Source organism: Pantherophis guttatus, chromosome 6, assembly GCF_059756535.1.
Source record: "Pantherophis guttatus breed Tessera chromosome 6, ASM5975653v1, whole genome shotgun sequence".
Lineage (NCBI taxonomy): Eukaryota > Metazoa > Chordata > Lepidosauria > Squamata > Colubridae > Pantherophis > Pantherophis guttatus.
The window spans coordinates 48,292,396-48,315,045 of NC_142068.1; the positions used below are offsets into that span (position 1 = coordinate 48,292,396).

The 22,650-nt window shown below is 36.3% G+C and overlaps 1 protein-coding gene across 2 annotated transcripts in view; it reads left to right on the forward strand.

The window, feature by feature from the left end:
- Positions 1-22,650, forward strand: part of NEURL1 (neuralized E3 ubiquitin protein ligase 1) — a 109,705-nt gene that overhangs the window by 55,406 nt on the left and 31,649 nt on the right. The window contains exons 1-3 of one of the 2 annotated variants that reach the window (XM_034440022.3): positions 3,710-4,047; positions 19,114-19,355; positions 20,473-20,794. In XM_034440022.3, coding sequence (XP_034295913.2) covers positions 4,014-4,047; positions 19,114-19,355; positions 20,473-20,794 — 598 coding nt within the window. In that variant the 5' untranslated portion in view covers positions 3,710-4,013. Of the gene's footprint in view, positions 1-3,709; positions 4,048-19,113; positions 19,356-20,472; positions 20,795-22,650 lie in introns of those variants that run through there. The other variant, XM_034440021.3, reaches the window with a different exon arrangement.

The following is a 22,650-nucleotide window of genomic DNA, read 5'->3' on the forward strand; positions in this document are numbered from 1 at the left end:
TTTCTGAAAGACATTGAGACCACTTGAAGATTTATCTGTACTCTTGGGGGTCACCTGAATAATGCAAATGGCTGTGCAACAGAAAGAGTGCTAACCACCACATGACTGCAAGGAACATAAATCCTTCCATTCAGTCAGAACTGCAGAAGTTTCTTGGATGGGCAGCGAAACATCTTCAAGGAAAAACAAAGAAAGTCTAGTTGTCTTTAAAAAAAAAGCACTTTGGGACAACCATGACCTGGATGACTGAGAATCTCCATAGATTCTATTCTACATTACCCTGCACTACAGCAGAAAGGTCAATTGTTAGGTTATACATGGTCAGGATTCTGCTTGTGTTTTAATTATAGATCTATTTCTTCATAAATATACATCCATAGATTTGATTGATTTAATTGCTTTTTCAGTGCATAAATTTCAATTTACTCATCCAACTATAGGAGATGACTGGGCAGGTTTTATGTAGGCTTGCCACATTTTTGACTGTTAGATTTATAGTTGATTTAATTTGTGTGGGTTTTATGCAGGGCTGTCACATTTTTTACAATCTCAGATTTATAGTTGGTTTAATTCTTGCTTTAATTCATTTAATTCATATACAAGGCCGTTTTGTACATTTTGTACAAAAAAATATAAACTGTCATATTATACCTTTGGTTTTAATCTTTTTACACCACCTAACATCATCTTGGTGAGATGAGTGACTATATAACTATTATAAATAAATAAGTTAATGATATCTTATGTTTTTTAGAAAGACCAGAAATCCCTATTTCTAATCTCATTTTAATAATACCTGAATTTAGCATCCTGTCTCGTTGTTCTACATATTGAAGTAAATCCAAAATGATACTATGTTCAGGAAATAATACAGGAAATAATATGGGTGGGTTGATTATGATCTGACTCTTTTTTCAGCAGGTAAATTTGAATTTATCTTCTGCTTTGATACAAAATGAAATATGACCTAATCAGACCTAGAATTTTTTTGAATATCTGGGGATGATAGAAAGGTGATTAAGATGAGTGTTACTCAGAAGTTGATTTACATTCTGGGATGCTATCCCACATTGATTCTATTCTATGGTTTTAAATTTATTTACAAGATACTGAATATATTTCTTTAGCAAAGACATCCTGTGTGATTTCTACTGCACAATTTGTAATGTCACATTGAGGAAGGTTGATTTAACTTTCCAATTTTTTCAGGCTTATTGCTGTGGCATTTTTCTAGCTTTGGTTATTGGCTAGTATAAGGAATTTTAGAATCCACCTCTTCCCGGAAATCTGTTCCAGAAATATTATTTGACTTCACTGAAATCCTGGCACGTAGTGAAATCTCTGTTTCTTCAGGTATTAATGTCAGGTCTACACGTAATGCTGAAAGTCTTACATGGAAATTATTAGGCCACACATTTATTTTGATCCTTTTTACAACCCCCCACCCCATCTTATATTATGAGATAAACCCATTTTTAAAATGGCATTTACATCTTTTTTAGGGGAGGGAATGATCTGGATTTGTCACAATGTTATTACTTTGGATGAACTCACTTCTGATGAAATCTTTTAAAAAGCTTTTGCAGAATTAAAAAAAAGTTTGATTTAACTCAGAGTGCTTTTTGGCAATCTATTCAATTTAAACATTTCTTTTTTGGTTTATTCCATATCTGACGTGGTCAGAGGTTTTGGAAGAATTGACTGGCTCCTAGCTAGAAGTCTTATTAAAATAGGAAGGTAATAAAACTGATACTGGACAGCTTACATGACAGAAAATAAGCTTATATCTCCTGTCCAATTAAATCAGTGCAAGTTTCCTTTAAATATGCAATTAGTGTTATATGATCTTAAAATGAGGTTACTTCAACAACACAAAAAAAGTTTCATCTCTATTAAACATTTCAGTTAATTGTAAAAGGAGTTCATTTACTTGTTTTACATGATACACATCTACCAAAGGGTAGTGAGCAAAATTAAAAATGGAATCAAAGCCACTATTCATTACATGAAAACAACAAAAAATAAACCCTAAGTAGGGTATCTCAAAAAATTCAATAGCAGCATAATAGACCTAACAGCATCCTCATCAGAGATCCATTAACACAACAGCCAAGTACCCCTTGGCCTTCTGAAAGGCCAGCAGTCAGGACAATCTCTATCTCAGCAGGAAGCAGGCACAACAGAGAAGACATGGTTCTTAAGACCCGCTAAGTTCACTGCTTCACAATGAGACCCAGTGCATGCATGTTTTGACCAAATTGGTGGAAAGCAGAAATCAAAACAAAGAGACGTCCCACAGGTAATTTAGCCACATGCCACGGAGGGTTTTAAAGATGACAAGCATTCTGAGAATCAATATAGTTCAGGTAGCAATAATGTTATGTGGATGGTGCACCCAATGCTACACAGGTGCTATGATTTGGACCAGTTGAAGCTCCAAATGCTCTTCAACGTGAAGTCCTCACCTAATGACAACTTGATCCTGGCCTAATTACTGCAAGCAAGAGTACCAAAACTGCTGTTGCTAAGCAGTATGATCACTTAGCAATGGAAATTCCAATGCCAATTAGGCTTGCTCTATAGAAGATGGACAATGGCTGTCTGTGGTTGGTACAATTTTGATTTTTGGAATCAAGGAAGCATGAATTTAGCTTGATTCTTTTGCAGTAGATCCTAGGGTACATGTTTGAAAACAATAGGACTGAATGGTTCCTATTTGGACTATTTAGATCCAAAGCAGGGGTGGATTCTACTTACCTTTACTACCAGTTTGCATCGTGCCCACTTGCTTCGCTTGCATGCCCACGTGCTCTTCTGAGCATGCACAGAAGCTTCTGCGCATGCGCAGATCACCTATGATGACGTCCGGGTCAGGGGTGGAGCCTCTCGCCAGTTTTACTACCGGTTCTTGAGAACTGGTCCGAACCGGAGGCAACCCACCACTGATCCAAAAGTCCCAAATTCTGACCTATCATCCAGGGACAGAAGCCCAGGTGCTTGAGCTCTCCCTGCCCACAAACCTGCTTCCATAGCTTAGTACTTTTAATAATTATTCAGCAGAGATAATGGACTGAAGTGGCGGCTGCTTTCTGCCTGAGTTAAACTGCAGTCCTACCAAAAAAAGCTAGTTTGAGACTGTGTGTGCAGAAGAAAATGTTTCTGCTGTTGCTATCTAGAATGAATCGTGCTGCATTTCAGAAAATGCTTTCTTGCTCTGAAATGTTGAATAATTAAGCACAGAGGAATCTGAGCCAACAGTGTTTAGTAGTGTGAATATTTAGAACTCAGTGTTACTGCAGCAAATATGTGATAAATTGATCCTTCCTTCCTTCCTTCCTTCCTTCCTTCCTTCCTTCCTTCCTTCCTTCCTTCCTTCCTTCCTTCCTTCTTCTTTTCTAACAAAAACCTTTAAATTGCACAGTGATGGAGGTGGATAGCAAGTTTAATTGACAGCCAGACATTTGATTTATAAACAAATCTGCTTTATATTTACAGTGAAATTTGCAGAGGCAGCAATTTTGTTTTGCTTAGAAACTAGAATACCTTTGGGTGGAGGAGCAGGCACGCTGCCATCCTTTTGCCAGCAAAGAAATCCACTCTATTTCATCCAGTGATTTATCTGAAGTGTGACCCCCAAGTGAGGAGAAAGAGAATGGGCCTAGGGTGTGTTGATTGCCCTTGACTCACTTCGGAACTGGGATGTATTGTATGTGTAAAATGCTTTGAGCCGCTGGAGCTATTTCAGAGTCATAAGTCTCCTCCTTATGTAAATAATCATGACATATGCCTCTGCTTACTGCTGAGCCTGAGGGGGTCGGAAAGTGGGTGGAGGCTGATTGCTGGCTTCTGTCGTATGTTCATGAGTATGTATTTATGGAGAGTCGTTCAATCCTCTCTCCTGTCGGAGGATCCATGGCTCTCGGCTGCTGACAATGCCTGCCTGCTTGGAGTTCTGCACCTCTGTCCTGTGAAAGAGAAAGCTGCAAGGTAGCCAAGCCACCTTGCGCAGTACGATGGGGGGACAGCTAACGAGAAGCACAATATACGGTAAGGAGCTGGCCAGCAGCACTGATGGTTAGGCAGCAAATTCTTAATGTTGGTAGATTGCTTGCCTTTTGCCTGAGCCTTCTGCAGCAAGGGACAATATGGCTCAGAAAGGTAAGTGAGTTATAGCAAGAAGCTGCGATCTGCCCGGTCTCCTTCGTACTCTCTGCCTTTTCTTTTAGAGACAATCTTCCTACGAGAGACTTTATTTAATCTAGAATCCATAAGGGCAGGAGGGGGGAAAGAGAGAGAGAGAGAGAGAAAGAGTGTATACCTATGTGCCTCTTTTATCTGATTGTATGCAATATGCTGCTTTTGTTTTATTGCTTCGGACAAATGTTTGTCTAAAGAATATTGCTTCCTGTGGATTGACAGATATCCTGCATGGGAAAAGAAAAAGAAAAGAGCACTGGTAGTGTTTGACAAGACAGTCTGAAGGCACAGAAGATGCATCCACTTAAGAAATGGATCAGGGTTTTATCTTAAAGATTTCCTGGTTAGTGGGATATGGTTCTCTCTGACTGTAATGGCATTTGCTTTACAATACAGCTTGTTAAGAGCTGATCCATTGTAAAGCTTTTTAGCACAGAATGCTGCTTGCCTTGACGGGTTCATGGAGAAGAGTACATAAGAGAAGAGGGAGGGGCATTGCAGGGACAAAAGTTTCAAGATGATGAGCAAGATGGAATATTCTCTGCATGCTTGTAGTTGGTGATTTTACGAACATTAAGGCATATCAGCCTGAGTAATTTCAGTGGAAAAGTTAAGCATTTCTTCACACTGATATCAATAAGGCTGAACAGCGCTTAAACTTTGGATGGAGCAGAATATACTTAACACAGAAATTATTTATTCTTCACAGCTGTTCTCTGTTACTTTTTTATATTACATAGGAAACTCTCTTATTTTAAAGTGTTAATACAAATGTCCATATTTCAGCTTTACAATAGAATGAGAATAGATTTCATGAATGTATCTTTGTTTATAAATATGATATTAATGTGGACTGTATCATTTGTTTTCCACAATGTTATATGTGGTAGCAATATCTAAGATGCTTGCATTGAATTTTTTTTATCTTTACAAATTGCTAATAAAAATGCAAATCAATGATTTGTCAAATGATTAGATGTTCAGTGTCAATATTTTATTCTCAACATGCAACCATAATATTACCTATTTTTATAAGCATATCACATGTCATGTACTGTTTGCAAAATAGTGTTAATGTATTTTCACAACAAAACTGAGGAACCCAATAAAAAGTGCTGGGTTTTCTTCAGATTTTAAAGGATATGTGGAGCTGTTAATCTGGGTGAATAATTACTATCATGAATCTGTCTAAAATCTGTGCCCTAATTGTGAATTATTTCTGGGAAATATTATTTACTAGAAGTTAGTAGTTATTTCTGCATATGGTGACCATACTATATTGGCTTAATTTATTTGGAGAATGATTAAACAAGGAGGATAACACAGAAAAAAGGTTGTATATGTTAGCACAGTATGGGAGAAAAAATATTTCTGTTAATGAAAACTAGGTACAAGGTTCTAGTTGCTGCAAAAGTCCTATTAAAACTATTAAAAAAGAAAATGGAAATGGAAAAAAAACCCTGCAGAGTTTAAGTCACAGATACATTTCTGCATGCTATGTTATTTATTGTGGAGCACTAATAGTCAGCCTGCAAATGCAAGTAGATTAATAGGTACCACTTCAGTGGGTACCTTCCGTGCACCTTTGGCATATAGCCAGGCTGCCATATGACTATGGAAATTGTCTTTGGACAATGCTGGCTCAGCCAAGAAACGGAGATGAGCACTGTGCCTTAGAGTTGGACATGACTGACAGGGAAACCTTTACCTTTTTAATGAATTACTATCATGAAATACTAACTTTCTATTTTTTCCTTTCATTGCCATAAAAAATACTTATTCCAAGTATTGCTTGGAATAAACAATTTTATAGCATAGAGTCTACATGCATATTCCCCATGGTAGACTTGACACATAATTTTTACCTATACATTGCCTAGCTGGTCATCATACCCCTTATGAAGAAAAAATTACATATGTTCTGGATTTGGTAACTTCATAACTTTCATTTGGGATATGCCTGTTTTCTTTCCCTTGATGCATTATTTGAATCTCTAGAGAATAATTGATTCATTTCTCTGCCAAAATGCATCTTTTAATGGATCTGTGTTTGGGATTATGCATACTGCATTGGAAGTTGGCCTGTTTGGTCTTCAGCTCCTTCCAAGTTTCTTAAAACAAGATTTAGAGATTGAATGGGCTTTAATATACTGCAGTTATAAAAGTTCTTAAAGTAATATTTTAAAATGAAAAATGGTGACAGATTGGTAGTGGTTGATCCTTCCTTCCTTCCTTCCTTCCTTCCTTCCTTCCTTCCTTCCTTCCTTCCTTCCTTCCTTCCTTCCTTCCCTCCCTCCCTCCCTCCCTCCCTCCCTCCCTCCCTCCTATCAGTGTTGAGTCGACTCCTGCTCACTGCAGGGACTAGTTCCAGCAGTATTCTTGGTAATATTTTCAGAAGTATTTTGCTATTATCTTGCCATTGCTTTCTTCCTAGGGCGAAGTGAGAGTGATTAGCCAAAGTCTCCTAGCTGGCTTTGTGCCTATGGTAGGACTAGAACTTAATGTCTCTCAGTTTCTAGTCAGATGCCTTAACCACTACACCAAACTGCCTTGATAGATCTCATAATCAGGACTAGAAAATTATATTATTGTTTTGAAATAAGTTACTGAATCACATAAGAAAGGGATACAAAATAACGAAAAGTATAGGAATCTGATACTCCTGAAGAAGATAATTTGCATCTATTCTTGAAAGTTATATCCATGCTATTGACTGGAGATTAAGCCTTGAATCTTTTCATTGTGCACAGAGCAGATAAACAATAGACAGACTGTTCAGAGTAATAATACACTAATTTAATTTTGTGCAAACAGAAATTGTCCTTTTCATATGCAATATGAATAAAAGCATTTTCTTAAAAAATTCAACAGAAATGGTTATTTTCTTAAAATTAGGCACTCAGTTGGGTCCTTCTTTCCCTTTCTATTAGATTATACTGAATTTGTTGACTAAATCTACATAACGTACACATGGTATTGATTTAAAGCACAGTTGCATGTATAAGTATACATTTAGATTATATTTCAGAGTAATAAAAGTGGACACTGTTTCTATCATAGCTGGTGTTTTATCGTTCTATTATTTAGAGACAAAGCCACTAATTTACAAGGATTTTGATTTCTATCACCTTTTTTTATTTGTTTTAAGAAGATGTGTATAACAATTCATGGACAGCTCTTGCTTTCCAAAAAGAGTTGAGACCCATGACACCTCTTTTTAGAAGAAGATTTCATTTAAAGGTATGAAATACATCTGTTAAAACATCTGTTTTATCTCCCTCCCAAACTCCAAAAGGACAACAAAACAAAACCGATTCTGTAATGTTTCACCCAACCACTTAAGGAAGATCTGGCAGAACTCATAAAATGTATGATTAGGGGCTACGTGTAGATCTCAGGTAGCACATTTTGATCTACATAGAAAGCAGAGTTGGTTTAAACATTTCCTACAACGTCTCTTCTTGTTCATTTAAATTTGGAACAAGGTAAATATTTTGCATGTATTCATACAACAGCTTCTTCTGTTTAATTATATCCAGTTCTTGAAGAATGCCTGACAGGCATCTGCAGTTTTCTTGGCAATGTTTCTCAGAAACTTTTACCATTGCCTCCTTCCCTGGGCTGAGACAAAATGATTGGCCCCAGGTCACCCAGCTGGTTTTGTGCCCAAGGCTAGACTAGAATTCAGAGGCTTTCCATTTCTAGCCTGGTGCCTAAGCCACTGCACCAAAGTGTTCCAGCAGTAATAAAAAAATATAATTCCATGTTAGGGATTCCTAGGGAAAATTTTTAAAACAATTTTATTAAACTGATCATAGTAATGGAAAAATGGGGAACGGAAAAGGGGAACAAAAGAAGTGTAGAGTAAAGGGGAAAAAGAGAGAAAAGCATTGACCTTTGACTCTTTTTAGTGCAGTAGAATAAAGTAGAATAAAGTAATAACATTACAGCCCCAGAATTTTACTTTTATATACTTAATATGTACTATAACAACAAACTTATCTAATCAGCAAAACCCAAAATTTCACTTTTTTCCATCTCAAGCACAAAATCCAGAAGTAGTTTCCAAGTAGAAACAAAATTGGATGTATTATTTTCTTTGATTAAAGCAGTTAATTTAGCCATCTCTGCTAGATCCATCAGTTTTCCAGCCCTTCATTCATTGTAGCAATTAGAGTACGGTATCTTTACATGTTTGTGCATACAGCATCCTTGCTGCTGTCAGCATAAAGAACAGTAAGGGAGATTCTTAGAAAGAAATCAAAAAGAATGCTTTTGTTACAGAGATGCCTTCGTATAAACCCGTATGTGCACCAAACTTCAGTTATTAAAAGAGAATATTGTATAGTGGATCAGTGCACAAGAAAGTACAATCAAAATGATTAAAGAGCTAGAAAAAAATAATCACATTACCTCTGTAGTGGAAAGCAAGTTGCTGTTCTCCTTCCTTCATAATGCTAGAATATTCTGTTATATAGTAAAATTGAATATTTGACCATTTATTTACTTATTAAATTTATATGCCCAACTCCCAGTTTCTGGATGGTTTACAAATTCTTAAAAATAAAACAGATAAAAAGAACAAAACAGCAGAGATAGCAAACCCAAATGGGAACATGAAAAACAAAAAAGTGTTTGTGTCTATGTGTGTGTGTGTGTGTGTGTGTGTGTGTTGAATTAGCCACACTTGTCAAAGGCCTGCACAAAGAGCCAGATCTTCGGAGACCTTCACCATACCAGTAGCATTTGATTTGGTGGAATCTCTGATTCAGTGCTATCTGAATCTCTGGGGAACGCCCTTTCAGAGGGCTAGCTCTGCTATACAGAAGGTATGCTTCTGGGATCCTGATAGATGCCCTTGTTTAATCAAAGGAACCCAGAGTGTGCCAATACCAAGTGAACAAAGACAGGACTTCTTAAACCTTTCCAAAATTCAATTAAAATCTGTTTCTGGAAGATGTAGCAAAGAAACCAACTTGAGCAGTTTTAAAAAGGATTAGGAAAAACAAAAAGGAAATTAATTGTTCAATATTATCTCCTAAAACAAGAAACAGCGGTGGTGGCCCCAGAGCACCTGATTAGTTACGTTGAGATCCAGAATATTGAAGTAGGTAAGTCTTTGGTGTGATTTAGTACAGCAATTATATACTCATCTAAAATGAACATAGCCAGGTGATTTCAGCTTTTCAGAAGGCTGCCTAAAGATGTCAGCTTCTTGAAAAGTGGCTCTCATAATAATAAAAGCAAGAGTATACATAAAACCTAATCAACTGGAGGAAGAAGTAAAAATGACCCTAAATGTTTTTAAGAAGAATGACTTTTTTGTCAGATGTAAAAGGGGATTATTATTTTTAATTATGATATCAGATATAATAGCAGTTGCAGATAATAAGAATAACATGGACTGGCTACCCTAAAAACTGGCATTCATTCTTGGAGCAAAGCATGCTGCAATTCTATTATACCGTTTATAGTAATTGGCTACCAGTTATTGTGCAAGACAGCAGATGTCCATAATAAAATACTGTATGCATGGAGTTCAATATAATGATGTTGAAAACAGCATAAATAGAAGGGCACAGAAGTTTCAATAGTATCAGTTCTGTATTCCACCCACAAGAAAAATATCATTTCTTCTTGAACATTAAAAAAAAAAAAGACTGTCTTTCAGTTATGTGATATGCTTCATTTTAGAGTATTTTTGTGTGGATAGCTTTTTACACAAGAAATGTTTGTAACACAGGCTTCTCAGAGCAAGACAAGTATGAAAAAAACAGATTAAATAGCTGGATCTCTTTTCTAATTATATAGTTATGAGAAGAAAACCACAAAACTCCCTTACTTTCTTCATTTATTACATACTTATATACTACCCTCAGATAATCCACAACCAAAAATGCACATGGATATCGAATTATAAAAAATAATATTCAACATATCAGCTTTAAGTTTTTTTCCATTTTTATAATGGAGAAAGGGAATTTATAGTAAATGAGTAATCTTTTAATGAAAGATAAAGCTGAATAATATATGAAGAGCCCTGCTGGATCATATGCCAGTTAGTCCCAAATAATGTATATAAATACGTCTGAGAAGCTCACAGACTTTAATATGGGTATTGTGCATTTTTAAAAATGGACTTTTAAATAGATTGGGAGTGATAAAAAAGGTGCAAAAGCTAAGTGAAAAAATATTGAAGCGTTACTAAAGGGAGACAATGTTATTCTATTAGTCTCAGATGTACATATAAGTAGTTGTTTATATATTCAGCAATACTATTTCCATAATAATTTGGCTTGCAAACACCCAAAATAGGAACAAGGATAGGTTAAGACAATACTTTTTTTGAAATTGACTGTGAAAACTTGATAATGCATTTGTGAAAACACAATCTTAGGGTTACACTTTCCTTAAAGTTGAAAGGTTGAGGGTGGGAAATCTAGAGCAATAGGTTATAATTCTAGGTAAAGATACAGATATGTATTGTTGCTCAGGTCTTACATTCTCTAAAGGAGTGCTGTTTGTTTACTTTTATAAAAACTAATCCATGCGTCGACTGGATTAATCCATAGTTTGTCTGTCTGTCTGTCTGTCTTTCTCTCTCTCTCTCTCTCTCACACACACACACACGCACACACACACATACACACAAATATAGTAGCATTTAGGCATATATACTGTCCCATAGTGCTTTCCAGCACTGTCTGGGCAGTTTACAATGTAAGCATTATTTTCATATTCCCCTCAACAATCTGGATTCTCATTTTACCAACCTCGGATGGCTGAGTCCCGTCAGTATCAAACTCCAGGTTGTGGGCAGAATTTGCCTACAATACCGCCCTTTAACCACTATGCTACCTGGGCCCATCTATAATCTATTAATTTATCATGATATAATGAACTTGCTAAATTAAAAATGTCTGATGTTCCCTTGAGTTGAATAGCATTACGTTTTCAAGTAAGATTAATCAATATTACATCTGTACTTTGGAGCTTACCTGACAGATGTATTAAAGAATAGTCTGCTGCTTCCAATCTAACATTTAGGGTAATTTTTAAAATTGTCATTCAACACTTCCTCCTTTTCCCCAAACACTCTCTCAGAGGCTGAAAAAAAAGGCACACTTTTCACCAAAACTAGGCAAGCTCATATGCTTTCAGTTTTCCAGCAACACTTTCTTCCCATTCTTAAAAAAAATCTGCACTTAGCCTTTTTATAAGCCCAAGAAATGATTCTTCATTTTTCCCGAACTGCTCTGATATTCCAGCACAATAATTAAACTGTCCTCTCACAATCTGCGTATGAAAAAAACCTGCCACTGTCCCTGAGTTTATCCTTCAGTTTCTTGACAAAAGAGATGAACTGATACGATTTGGAACGAGCTCCCCCCGGAGATACGTAGGATCCCGGATCTGCGCACCTTCCGCCGCGCGCTTAAGACCTTTCTATTTTATCAAGCTGGCCTGGCCTAAATCTTCCCCCTTTTTAAATGTGGAAATTTTAAATTTTTAAATTTTAAATTCGTCTTTTTATAGGGGTATGGGTAAGGCATTTTAAATTGGGGAGCCATTTTAGATTTAATTCTGTTTTAAACGTATTTTTAATTGTTTGTATTGTATGTTTTTAACTTTGGCTGTTCACCGCCCCGAGTCCTTCGGGAGAGGGGGTGGTATAAAAATCTAATAAATAAATAAATAAAATAAATAAATAAATATACTGGTAATAGAATTTATGGGGAAAAAATGTTTTGTGAGTTGATTTACTGTGCCTATAAATTGTGGAAATAATGGAAAAGTTGGTACTGGTTGAATTCAGTTTTATTTCAACACTTCTAAAAAGAACTTGGAGGCTAATTGGGGGCAAAAGCTGAATGGAGCGTTTTCCTGCCTCTGGTCTGCCATCTGAAATGGATGCTTTCAGATGGCAGATCAGACCTACCGTATTTTCCGGCGTATAAGACGACTGGGCGTATAAGACGACCCCCAACTTTTCCTGTTAAAATATAGGGTTTGGGCTATACTCGCCATATAAGACTGCCCCTCTTCCAATGCACACCAAATAAAAATTAAAAAACATCAACTGGCTCACCTACAATGTAAAAGCAGCTGTGCTAGACCCAAAATGGCCCCTGCAACAAGCAGGAACCTCACACAGCCACAAAAAGTCCAAAAAACCAACTTTCACACTTTACACACACAAAATTCCACATATAGCTTTGTGAGATTTTGTGTGTTTGTGTAGTTGGAGTGAAACACTACAGAAACACACTAAATCTCAGAAAGCTGCACAAATATTGTTTTATTTTATTTTATTTTTATTTTTATATGAAAGCTAAATTTAAAACTTCCTAAACTTTAAATGGCTAGGTCTAAAAAAGAACAACTAAAAAAACCCCAATTGACTATTTTTTTTAAAGCTCCCAAAGGGGAAAAAAACTTACCCAATAGAACAGGGGTCTCCAACCTTGGCAACTTTAAGACTTGTAGACTTCAACTCCCAGAATTCCTCAGCCAGCTTTGCTTTGCTGGCTGAGGAATTCTGGGAGTTGAAGTCCACAACTAACTCCTTGCTTGATTGCAGGCAGGAGTTGCTTGCTTGCCTGAATAGATTCAGGCAAGCAAAGCAAGGCAAGCATTGCGACTAGCAGCTGAGGTAAGCAAGCTGGAGGGGGAAAACTTTTTCCCTTTTACATGGCTCTGGCCATCCCAGCTGAGTTGCAGGGAACTCAGCTGGGATCGTCAGAGCTTGGATCGTCAGAGTAAAAGGGAAAAAACTTTTTTCCTTTTACATGGTTTCTGGCGATCCCAGCTGAGTTGCAGGGAACTCAGCTGGGATCGTCAGAGCTGGGATCCTCAGAGTAAAAGGGAAAAAACTTTTTTCCTTTTACGTGGTTTCTGGCAATCCCAGCTGAGTTGCAGGGAACTCAGCTGGGATCGTCAGAGCTGGGATCGTCAGAGTAAAAGGGAAAAAACTTTTTTCCTTTTACGTGGTTTCTGGCGATCCCAGCTGAGTTGCAGGGAACTCAGCTGGGATCGTCAGAGCTGGGATCGTCAGAGCTGGGATCGCCAGAGCCATTTAAGGCTCGTCAGAGCCTTTCGGGCTGGTCTGCCTGGTTACAGGAGAACGACACCCGGCGTATAAGACGACCCCCGACTTTTGAGAAGATTTTCATGTGTTAAAAAGTCGTCTTATACGCCGGAAAATACGGTAATAAATCTACATCAGATGAACTCAGAGAAATACACAAACTCATCACACCTTTTCCTCTTCTACCAGATGAATTTGCTCTACTACAAATATCCCTTATGAGATTTACTACAAATGTATGAATTACAGGTAGTCCTTGACTTACAACAGTTTGTTTAGTAACCAAAGTTACAATGGCATTGAAAAATGTGACTTATGACCATTTTTCATAGTTAAGACCATTGCAGCATCCCCATGGTCACGTGATCAAAATTTAGACATTGGGCAACTGACTCATATTTATGATGGTTGCAGTGTTCTGTGATCATGTGATCACCTTTTGCAACTTTCCGACAAGCAAAGTCAATGAGGAAGCCAGATTCACTTAACAACCGTGTTATTAACTTAGCAACTGCAGTGATTCACTTAACAACTGTGGTGAGAAATAGGGCAAAACCCACTTAACAACTGTCTCACTTAGCAACTGAAATTTTGGGCTCAGTTGTGGTCATAAGTCGAGGATAACTTCATGCTATACTTCATACATAGTATAACTTCAACAATTTGCAGACAGTGGGAATGGTAGTCCAAAATCTTGAAAACATCAAGATTGGAAAGGCTGAATGCTATCTATAAACTGAAGAAAAGAGACAAAACCCAGTCAGATTGTCTGTTTTGTAGAATTTAGATTCAACAGTTTGTGACACTAAGTATGCCACATTGAAAAGAAGTAAAGGCATGTTAATCAAAATGTTCTCCCCATATACTTACAAAGCATTTTGTTATATATACCGGTATAACATACACAGCTTCCCTTCCCTGTTGCAAGTCCATATGATATTTGTTCTGAAAACTGTCATATGAATTATTTCAGTGTTTGTTGTGGTTGGGTTTTGTTTTCAGGAAACAAACCATACTATTGGGCGTGCCCACTTCAGCAAATTTTGCAAATTCAAATAAAGGCTAATCTAACAATTCCGGAGAAACCAAACCTGTACGTTGTTTGGAAAGTGGTGTATCTTACACTAACTACCCTAGTTAGCACTATTTTTGGGGATCTCATCTTGTGGTTTTTTTTTTCTTTTAGAAATAATCAGGCAAATCCTACTTATTTGTTTTTATTCAAAATGCATACTTATTGTGCAAATCCTGCAAAAGTCTTCTATCCTGTTGACTAGCTTTACTACAAAATACTTGATTTGCTGTGCCTTTATTTTATTTTGGTGCTTTCAAGAGAGTTTATAATTTCTGGCGACTGCCTGGACAAGACTCTGCAGTTTTATTGACAAGATCTGTCATTGCTTCCTTCCTAAGGCCGAGAGAAAGTGACCGGCCCAAGGTCAGCCAGCTGGCTATGTGCCTAAGGCAGAACTCGGGATCTTCCCATTTCTAGCCTGGTGCCTTAGCCACTACATCAAAGTGTTTACTTTTAAGTTTTATTGACGCATAACAGGAATTTTCATTTTCTATTCACTAATCAACCCTTTCTCAAGCAGGATAAATTTTATGCTGTGGTATTGTTTTTTTAAATTGGAACTTGAAGATCCACTAACCACAAGCTTGGTACAAAATGGAGACCTCAATTGTATTTGTATTTAATTTCAGAACTGAATAGAAGTTTTAGCTCTTCTTAACAAAATTTCATTCCTTGTTATATCAGGCTTCATTCACTTTAACAGGATAATTTAAGGTACTTAAAAGGTAAATTCAAAACCAGAAACTTTTGCTAATTTATTCTAATAATATTAGAATAATTAATAAATAATTTATTAAATAAATATTCTAATTCTACAATCTACATTTACTCAAATGGATCCTAACTGCTTTACCAAAATCAGGAGAAATGAGTTTTAAAATGAAAGCAATGTTCATTTATTATTAAGATTCTATGCAACCCATCTCGCCAAGACAAGTTATGTTGATACTGCTTCAAATTAATCTAAGAAGAGAATTAAGAACTCTGCTTCTTAATTGCCTGAAGAGAATGCTAATTCATACATATATATTTCTCTTGCTACTTTCTTTGAGGGTAAGCAACATATACAGTACAAAGCACAAAAAAGTAAGAGCAAAACCAAGAATAAACCAAAATAGGGAAAAGCATGGTTAGCTCATTTTGTATCTTGGCATATTGTTGCAAAACACTCTTGCTTTCACCATTTTCAGGCATAAGTTTGCATGCTACAGTATGTTTTGTCCTTTAAATGTCATCTCTCTGTTTAGGAATTCATGAATTAAATAATTATTCTAGCTGATGGTGCTATAATTGTATTAATCTCACTGTGTATAAACTAAATTGTTTTCAAAATGACTCCATTTTAACTTGTCAGTTTTTAAAAACTGATTTTGCAAAAGGAATATTGGAAACGTTGGACATGTTTTCTGGATCCGAAAATCAGAACACCCACACCATAAAGAGACCCGGTTTGGTCTAGTGGTTAAGGCACCAGATGAAAAACTGGGAGACTGTGAGTTCAAGTCCCACTTTAGCATGAAAACCAGCTGGGTGATCTTGGGCCAATCACTGTCCTCTTTTGCCCAAATATTGCATAAATTCTTAGTCTTCAGTTAAAAAGATCCACTTTAATAATAGATACTTTTGTTAGAGGGTCATATATTAAAATTATAAACAAATAATTATTATAATTACTTTAAAATAGAGAGCTAATTCGGTCTCATGGTTATGCCACCAGGTTAGAAACCAGGGGACCCTGAGTTCAAGTCCTGCCTTAGCTATGAAAGCCAACTGGATGACTTTGGGCCAGTTACTCTATCTCAGCCCCATTAACCTCACCAGGATATTGTGGGGAAAATAGGAGCAGGAAGGTGCATTGGATACGTTTGCTACCTTGAATTACTTCTAAAACTAATAAGGATGAAATACAAATAAATAAATAAAAATATTTTTTCATTCTGCAGAACAGTGAAGAGAATCCAGAAGACGATATTTTTTTTCTAATTTTCCTCTCCAATATTAAAAAAGGGTTGTAGCCTCAAAAGGAAAATTTGACATGGCAGGTGAAGCATTCAATCTATTAGATGTGCTCTTAGCAGCACTAGTTGTTTTGAATGAAAAAATGAAAGGGTCTGGAGAGTTCTAAATATCTTCACCTTCAGCTATGTTCTTAGCCTAGAAGAAAACATAAACCAAATATTCATTCTCTTCCATTGTTCCTCCCTGAAACAGCATTGGACACACCAAATACCATTTATTCTGGCACCAGAAACTCTGAATGAAACAAGGTCTCCTCTCAGAATGTTTCTTAGCTTCTTATCACAGATATTAGTCCTTTATTTTTTAGCAGAATGCAAATATCAGTTAAGATGTTTTTGCTCTTAGTAATCTTTCTTTATTATTATTTTAAACACATTAAATATATATAAATATGTAGGTTCTGTACAAATCTGTATCCTTTAACAGTTTTCCCTGTTCCCTGTGTTCTAGTGGTCAGTTCAAATTTTATAGCACTCTGATGTATTATACTTATTTATTGCTTGACATAATATTTTGAGGAGTAAGTACTCCAAATATTAGTTCCCTTTGCCTTAAAATCTTGACAGTTTTTGCCAGAATGTGTGTTCCTTCTTGTTTCCTTGATTTGGGCAATAAAAAAGATTTATTGAAACTTAGAACATACGTTAAAATAGAAAATAAATAACCTTGCAAGAAAGTTTTCTTGCTCTTTAAAACTTTCTTGGTTCTCTTCTGTCATTTGGGACTTGTTTACTACTTCTTTAAGTTATCTCAAATTAGATTACCGTATTTTACATTGAAATAATTTCTGGAAGAGTTCATTTTCTCAGAAATATAAATATTGCCATTTTGCTTTCTTTTTCTTCTGAAAAATTTAAGATTCCAGTTTTTTTACTTCTAAAACTTCTTTTACTTCCTAAACTTCTATTGTGGTATTTTCCTTCATGAATAGATTAGCAGAAGCATGCACATATTTTTCCTTGTTCAGGACTCTGCTTCACCTTTGAATAGCATGTTAAGGACCATGCTATGAACTAGTGAGTGGATAAGAATAACTGAGACTAATAAATGTATTATTTATTTTTGTGCCTTAACAAATTATCCAGTATTCAATGCAATTTCCAAAAGACCTCATGATTTCTTTTTGGTACGCACTGTAGAATTCATAGCTGTTCTTGAATTTAATACACTGTACCATTGCTATGTATTGTCTATTTCTGTATGAATTCTTATTAAGATTCTTTATCATTCCCTATCTTCCTATTGTTCCTGGCTTCTTCCACCTTTTCCAGCCCTGAACCAAATTCTGATTTATAATCTTGTTGAAATTTAATAGGATAGCTTCCAAGTTAAAGCAATGTGCATAGAAAATATGCCTGAGATAAGCTTTCCTTTACAACATAATTAAACTAGAAGAGAACACTGGCACTTTAAAAAATATTCCAGAACTAAATCCTAAAATACTATGACCAGCATTTTTTCTTTCTTTCTTCCAAAAGATTAACTGTTAGTTTATATTTAGCAACAGAGTGATTTTTTAAAAGTCTGCACTACTTGAGAGGCCTATTGAAGGAAAGCAAACAACATTCACATTGATTTGTAGACCACAGAAATAAACAATGATCATTAAATATTCACAACTAGATTCTCCTTTTACATGGCTGGTGTTTCCAATGTCAATTTCTGTTTACACTCAGCGAACATTCTACACTAATGGAAATTGAAGTTTTAGCATATCTCTATTTATCTGCACAACACTACTGGACAGGAAAGGGAAACAAATATTAGGTATCAGTGCTCAATACTATTTACTTTCAAATTGATTTGCCATGGTATTTCCTGTATTTAGTGCCTGACCTAAAATTTATTACCGTGTGCAGAATTCAGATCAATGTGCAATGTTTTTATGAATCACCGAAAACCACTGAAAATAGGCTATATATTAAAAACACATGCACCACATCATGAAAACATTGCATAGCTTCAGCAGAATTGTTGGTTCAAGGAAAGAGAACATTCCTTACCATTTTGAGCCAGATCACACTGACATTCAACTTTCTGCCATTTTAAGTAATAGGCAGCCCATTTGTAAGTATGAGTTGTCTGTAAATTGAATGTTCTTAATCCAGGGATTGCCTGTATGTCATATTGTATTGGTTAGGATTAGGGTTATTTCCAGGCTTTCATGGCAAGCCATAAATGCTATCCATCCATATCAACTATGGAGTCTTTGGTGCTCTTTGAGCTTGGTTGTTTACCTGAAGATGTTTCACTACCCAGCTAGGTAACATCATTGTATTTTTACTATACACTCTTATATATTTTCTAAAGATTTCTAGATTTAGTTAAAATCTGGGACTAATTGCTGGGAAATACAGTAAATACAGAAAATGCAGTACACTTGTTCTTTCCCTTCTATATGTAGTTTCATCTAGAATTTATTTTACATAATTTATTTTGAATTACTGATATTAAGCAATTGTGACTAAAGAACATTTTGCAAGCTAAAAAAAGTGTTTTGAATGCCATATAGTCCCTTGACTTAAATATGTATGGTTACATTGTGATTATTTATATTACTTATATTATATTGTAGTTTATGTTATACTGTAACTATTGTAATTTATACATTTTTTTATAAATTACAATAGTCTCATAGCTAATCAATGATTTCATTCAATGTTTTTCACTAATAGTGGTTCCTTTTTGTTTGATTTAAAGATCAGCTCTCTCTCTGTCCTTATTCTTGTCTCAGATTCCATTGGTGGGCCCTTTCCTGCTTCCTCTCATCGATGTCATCACAAGCAAAAGCACTGTCTACCCATCTCACAGTGTGGCACTCTCTCTGTCAGCCCACTGCTTTTCCATCCTCACACCAAGGGGTCACAGATCATTATGGATAGCACTCAGAAAGTGGTCAAGCGACAGGCAAGTTTCTGCAACGCCATCACCTTCAGCAACAGGCCAATAGTCATCTATGAGCAAATCAGACTTAAGGTGAGTTGGTGCTTCTTTCTACTTGCTGTGTTTTTAACACAAACATTGGCTTGATATGGTAGCCTTTGCAGTATTTTCCCATATGTTTCCATACTGAAAGAGATTCCATATTTTGCAGAAATGATTTGATTGGTGGAGTTGGTGTGATCTGAGTTCTCTCAATTTAGCAGGAAGGTGTCCCTTCTCTGTTATGGTTGAATTAAATTGTCCATGTGTTGTGGCCCACCAGCGGCCAGCAGAGCTGGCAGCAGATTTGGACAGTGAGGAGGTTGGGGACGAACGTGGGCCAGTCCTGGAGTCTGTGGAAGGCTCGAATGATGGCTCTGAGTTGGAGGCAGAGAGGGGGCCAAGGCCATCTGGTAGTTCTTTGCTGCCTCCAGAGTCTGACTTCAGTGAAGCAGAAGAATAGTGTTAGCCTGTTTCCAGTGTGCGCATGCACAGAGCTGCCAGGAGACAGGAACAATTAAGGAAACAGGGTTGATTTGGGAATAAGGCTTGGAGATGATTGGCCCCTCCCATAAGACATAAAAGAGAAACAAATGGGACGTGAGCTTTTGCAGGAAGCAATTAGTTCATCTGGCCGGTTCAAGATTTGAAACTTCTGTTTGTGACTCTGTGCCAACTTTGCCCTGTGCCTGGAAATTAGATCTTCAGCAGCGTTCCACGTGAGATAGGTGGGTGTTGATAACCTTCCTCTGAAAGACTGTTTATCAAGCCTTGCAGACTGTAAATGAAGGTAATTTACAGCCATATGAATTAAAGAGGTTTGCCAGCACTAAGTTTGTGCTGTTTAATTTCTAGGAAGCCTAGGTCAGAACACATGAGACTAACAATGGAATTACTGTGAAATTGCCTCTAGACATCACCATGATGATTGGGAACCACACACAACTTATTGTTACAGTATTTGTATCACATCCTCATTCCTTTCAAAAACAGATCTCATAACATATTGTATTCATATTTCCATGCTTTGTGCAAGCACAGTTTCTTCGTCCGTATATCTCCACCATCAGATTGTTAAATGTGTTAAAATTCCTTATCCATTCATATTCTTAATCCTATGCATACCTAATAAAGAGGCAAAGTAATTATATTGATCTTGTTCTGTTTTTAGATCACAAAGAAGCAGTGTTGTTGGAGTGGAGCTCTTCGACTGGGATTTACGTCCAAGGATCCCTCTAGGATTAACCCAGAAACTCTGCCCAAGTATGCATGCCCAGATCTGGTTTCTCAAAGTGGATTTTGGGCAAAGGCCCTTCCAGAAGAGTTTGCAAATGAAGGAAATATCATAGCGTTCTGGGTGGATAAAAAGGGACGTGTGTTTTATCGCGTGAATGATTCTGCTGCCATGTTGTTCTTCAGTGGGGTAAGGACAACTGAACCATTGTGGGCTTTGATTGATGTCTATGGACTCACTCGTGGAGTGCAACTATTAGGTAGGTACATATCTGAAAACAATACAGCATTGTTATGAGTTGCTATGGTACATCCTTGTATTCTTTAGAAGAAATACTTTAATTCTTGCATTATCTGAATTAGTAATGACTCTCCAGTGGCTGAACAACAGAATCAGGCCATTTCTAGTGATGTGAGTTTCTGAAACAATATAGCCATCCATGAATTTTTATCTCTTGATTTTTTTTTCCTAACTCCATATCCTGTTATGCTTATCTTCTAGTCACCGTTTCTTGTTCTAGTTCCAAAAGTCAAGAAGTTAAAGAGCAATACAGCAGATTGTCAGTACACCTTAAAATTGTTTGTTTTGGACATAAACTGTTAATGAGCTAAGGACTCAGCTGGCATGAACTAAACTTTATAGAGCGCAATTGCAGGCTTTTTGCATTTTATTGTCATTTGACTTTATGGTACATAGAAACAAAGAAAATGTCTTTAATCCATGCCAAGTCACTTCCATATGGTAGATATAGACAATGTCCCTGTTGGAAGTGAAATGCTTTTAACTTAACTGACTAGAAAATCTGTAAAATGATCTTTTTTTAAAAAAATCCAACTGGAGAAGTCGGTAGCTCAACAATGGAAAAACTATCTCCCCCCTCCCCCTCCCCCTCCCTTCCTCTCTCTCTCTCATGTGTATATGTGGTTTGCATGTGTGTGTGTGTGAAACAATTTGTCTATGTCAAGCAAATGTCATAACTGCCAAGGCATTCAGAAGCTTCACAAGGCCATTTTGAAGGAAAGGAGGAAAAATGAGATAAGACTGTTTCTGCCTTTGTGCAGTGGGTAATCGAAGTAAAGTGGGCTGCCTAAGACAATGTAAAACACAGCATGCAAACTGGATCACAGCACTTGAACCAGCATAAGCCAGAAAACATTATTGTCATCTTGAAATAGGAAAATACAGGCAGACATTCTATTTATGATGAGTTGGAGATGAATAGAAGGCAACATCATTTATTCCTGCCCTCTGGAAATGGTTGGTGGCCCAAACTCATGAGAGGCAAATATGGCCAATGTCACCCTAATCCCTAGGGCAGTTCTGTCACTGAGGAAAATGCAATCTAATGTCTGTTCTGTGTGTCAGTCTCTTTAAAGTTATTGGTAGACAACTTCTGCATTGTCTTTATTGAACCTGTTATTTTCTACATGCAAAACTTGTGCTATTTCATTGATACCTAAAAATATATCATCATATAATATATAATCTCCAAATACATTTATGTGGTCTTTTAATCATATTTTCCTTGAAGAGACATAATTAGACATATCAGACAATAACAGATGATATTAAACCATATTTGTTGTAAAAATGATGCTTGATGCCCTTTTTACATTTTTACATTTTGTTTATAAGAACATCCAAGATCAAGCAAACATTTCCAGGATTGGAAGCCAGAAATTACTATGAAAATAAATATCATTAATAAAATATTTTTTGTTATGACAGACCATTGGTGCATATTTTAAAATATGGAATGTACTTTGTTCATTCCCCATGTATTGCATATCTCTGTTACAACTGGGATAAGTTGTAATTTCAGACTGCACCCACAAAGAGAATTAATTGGTTATTGCTTTATATAAATCTTAGATTTTAAGTGCAATTGCTGATGTTAAAACTACTAGTTTACAAAATTGAATCTGTTTATTTAATTTTGGACTTTGAAAAAAAATTACTCTTCTACTTTATTGCATAGTAAAGGTATGACAAACAGTGCTCCTTTAGTGAAAGTCAGGGTGATGCTCACTTGTGCATCTAAGGAAATAAATGAATTCATATATATTAGGGAATTATATAATTTATTGTGCTTAATGTGGTAACAGGCTATTTTCC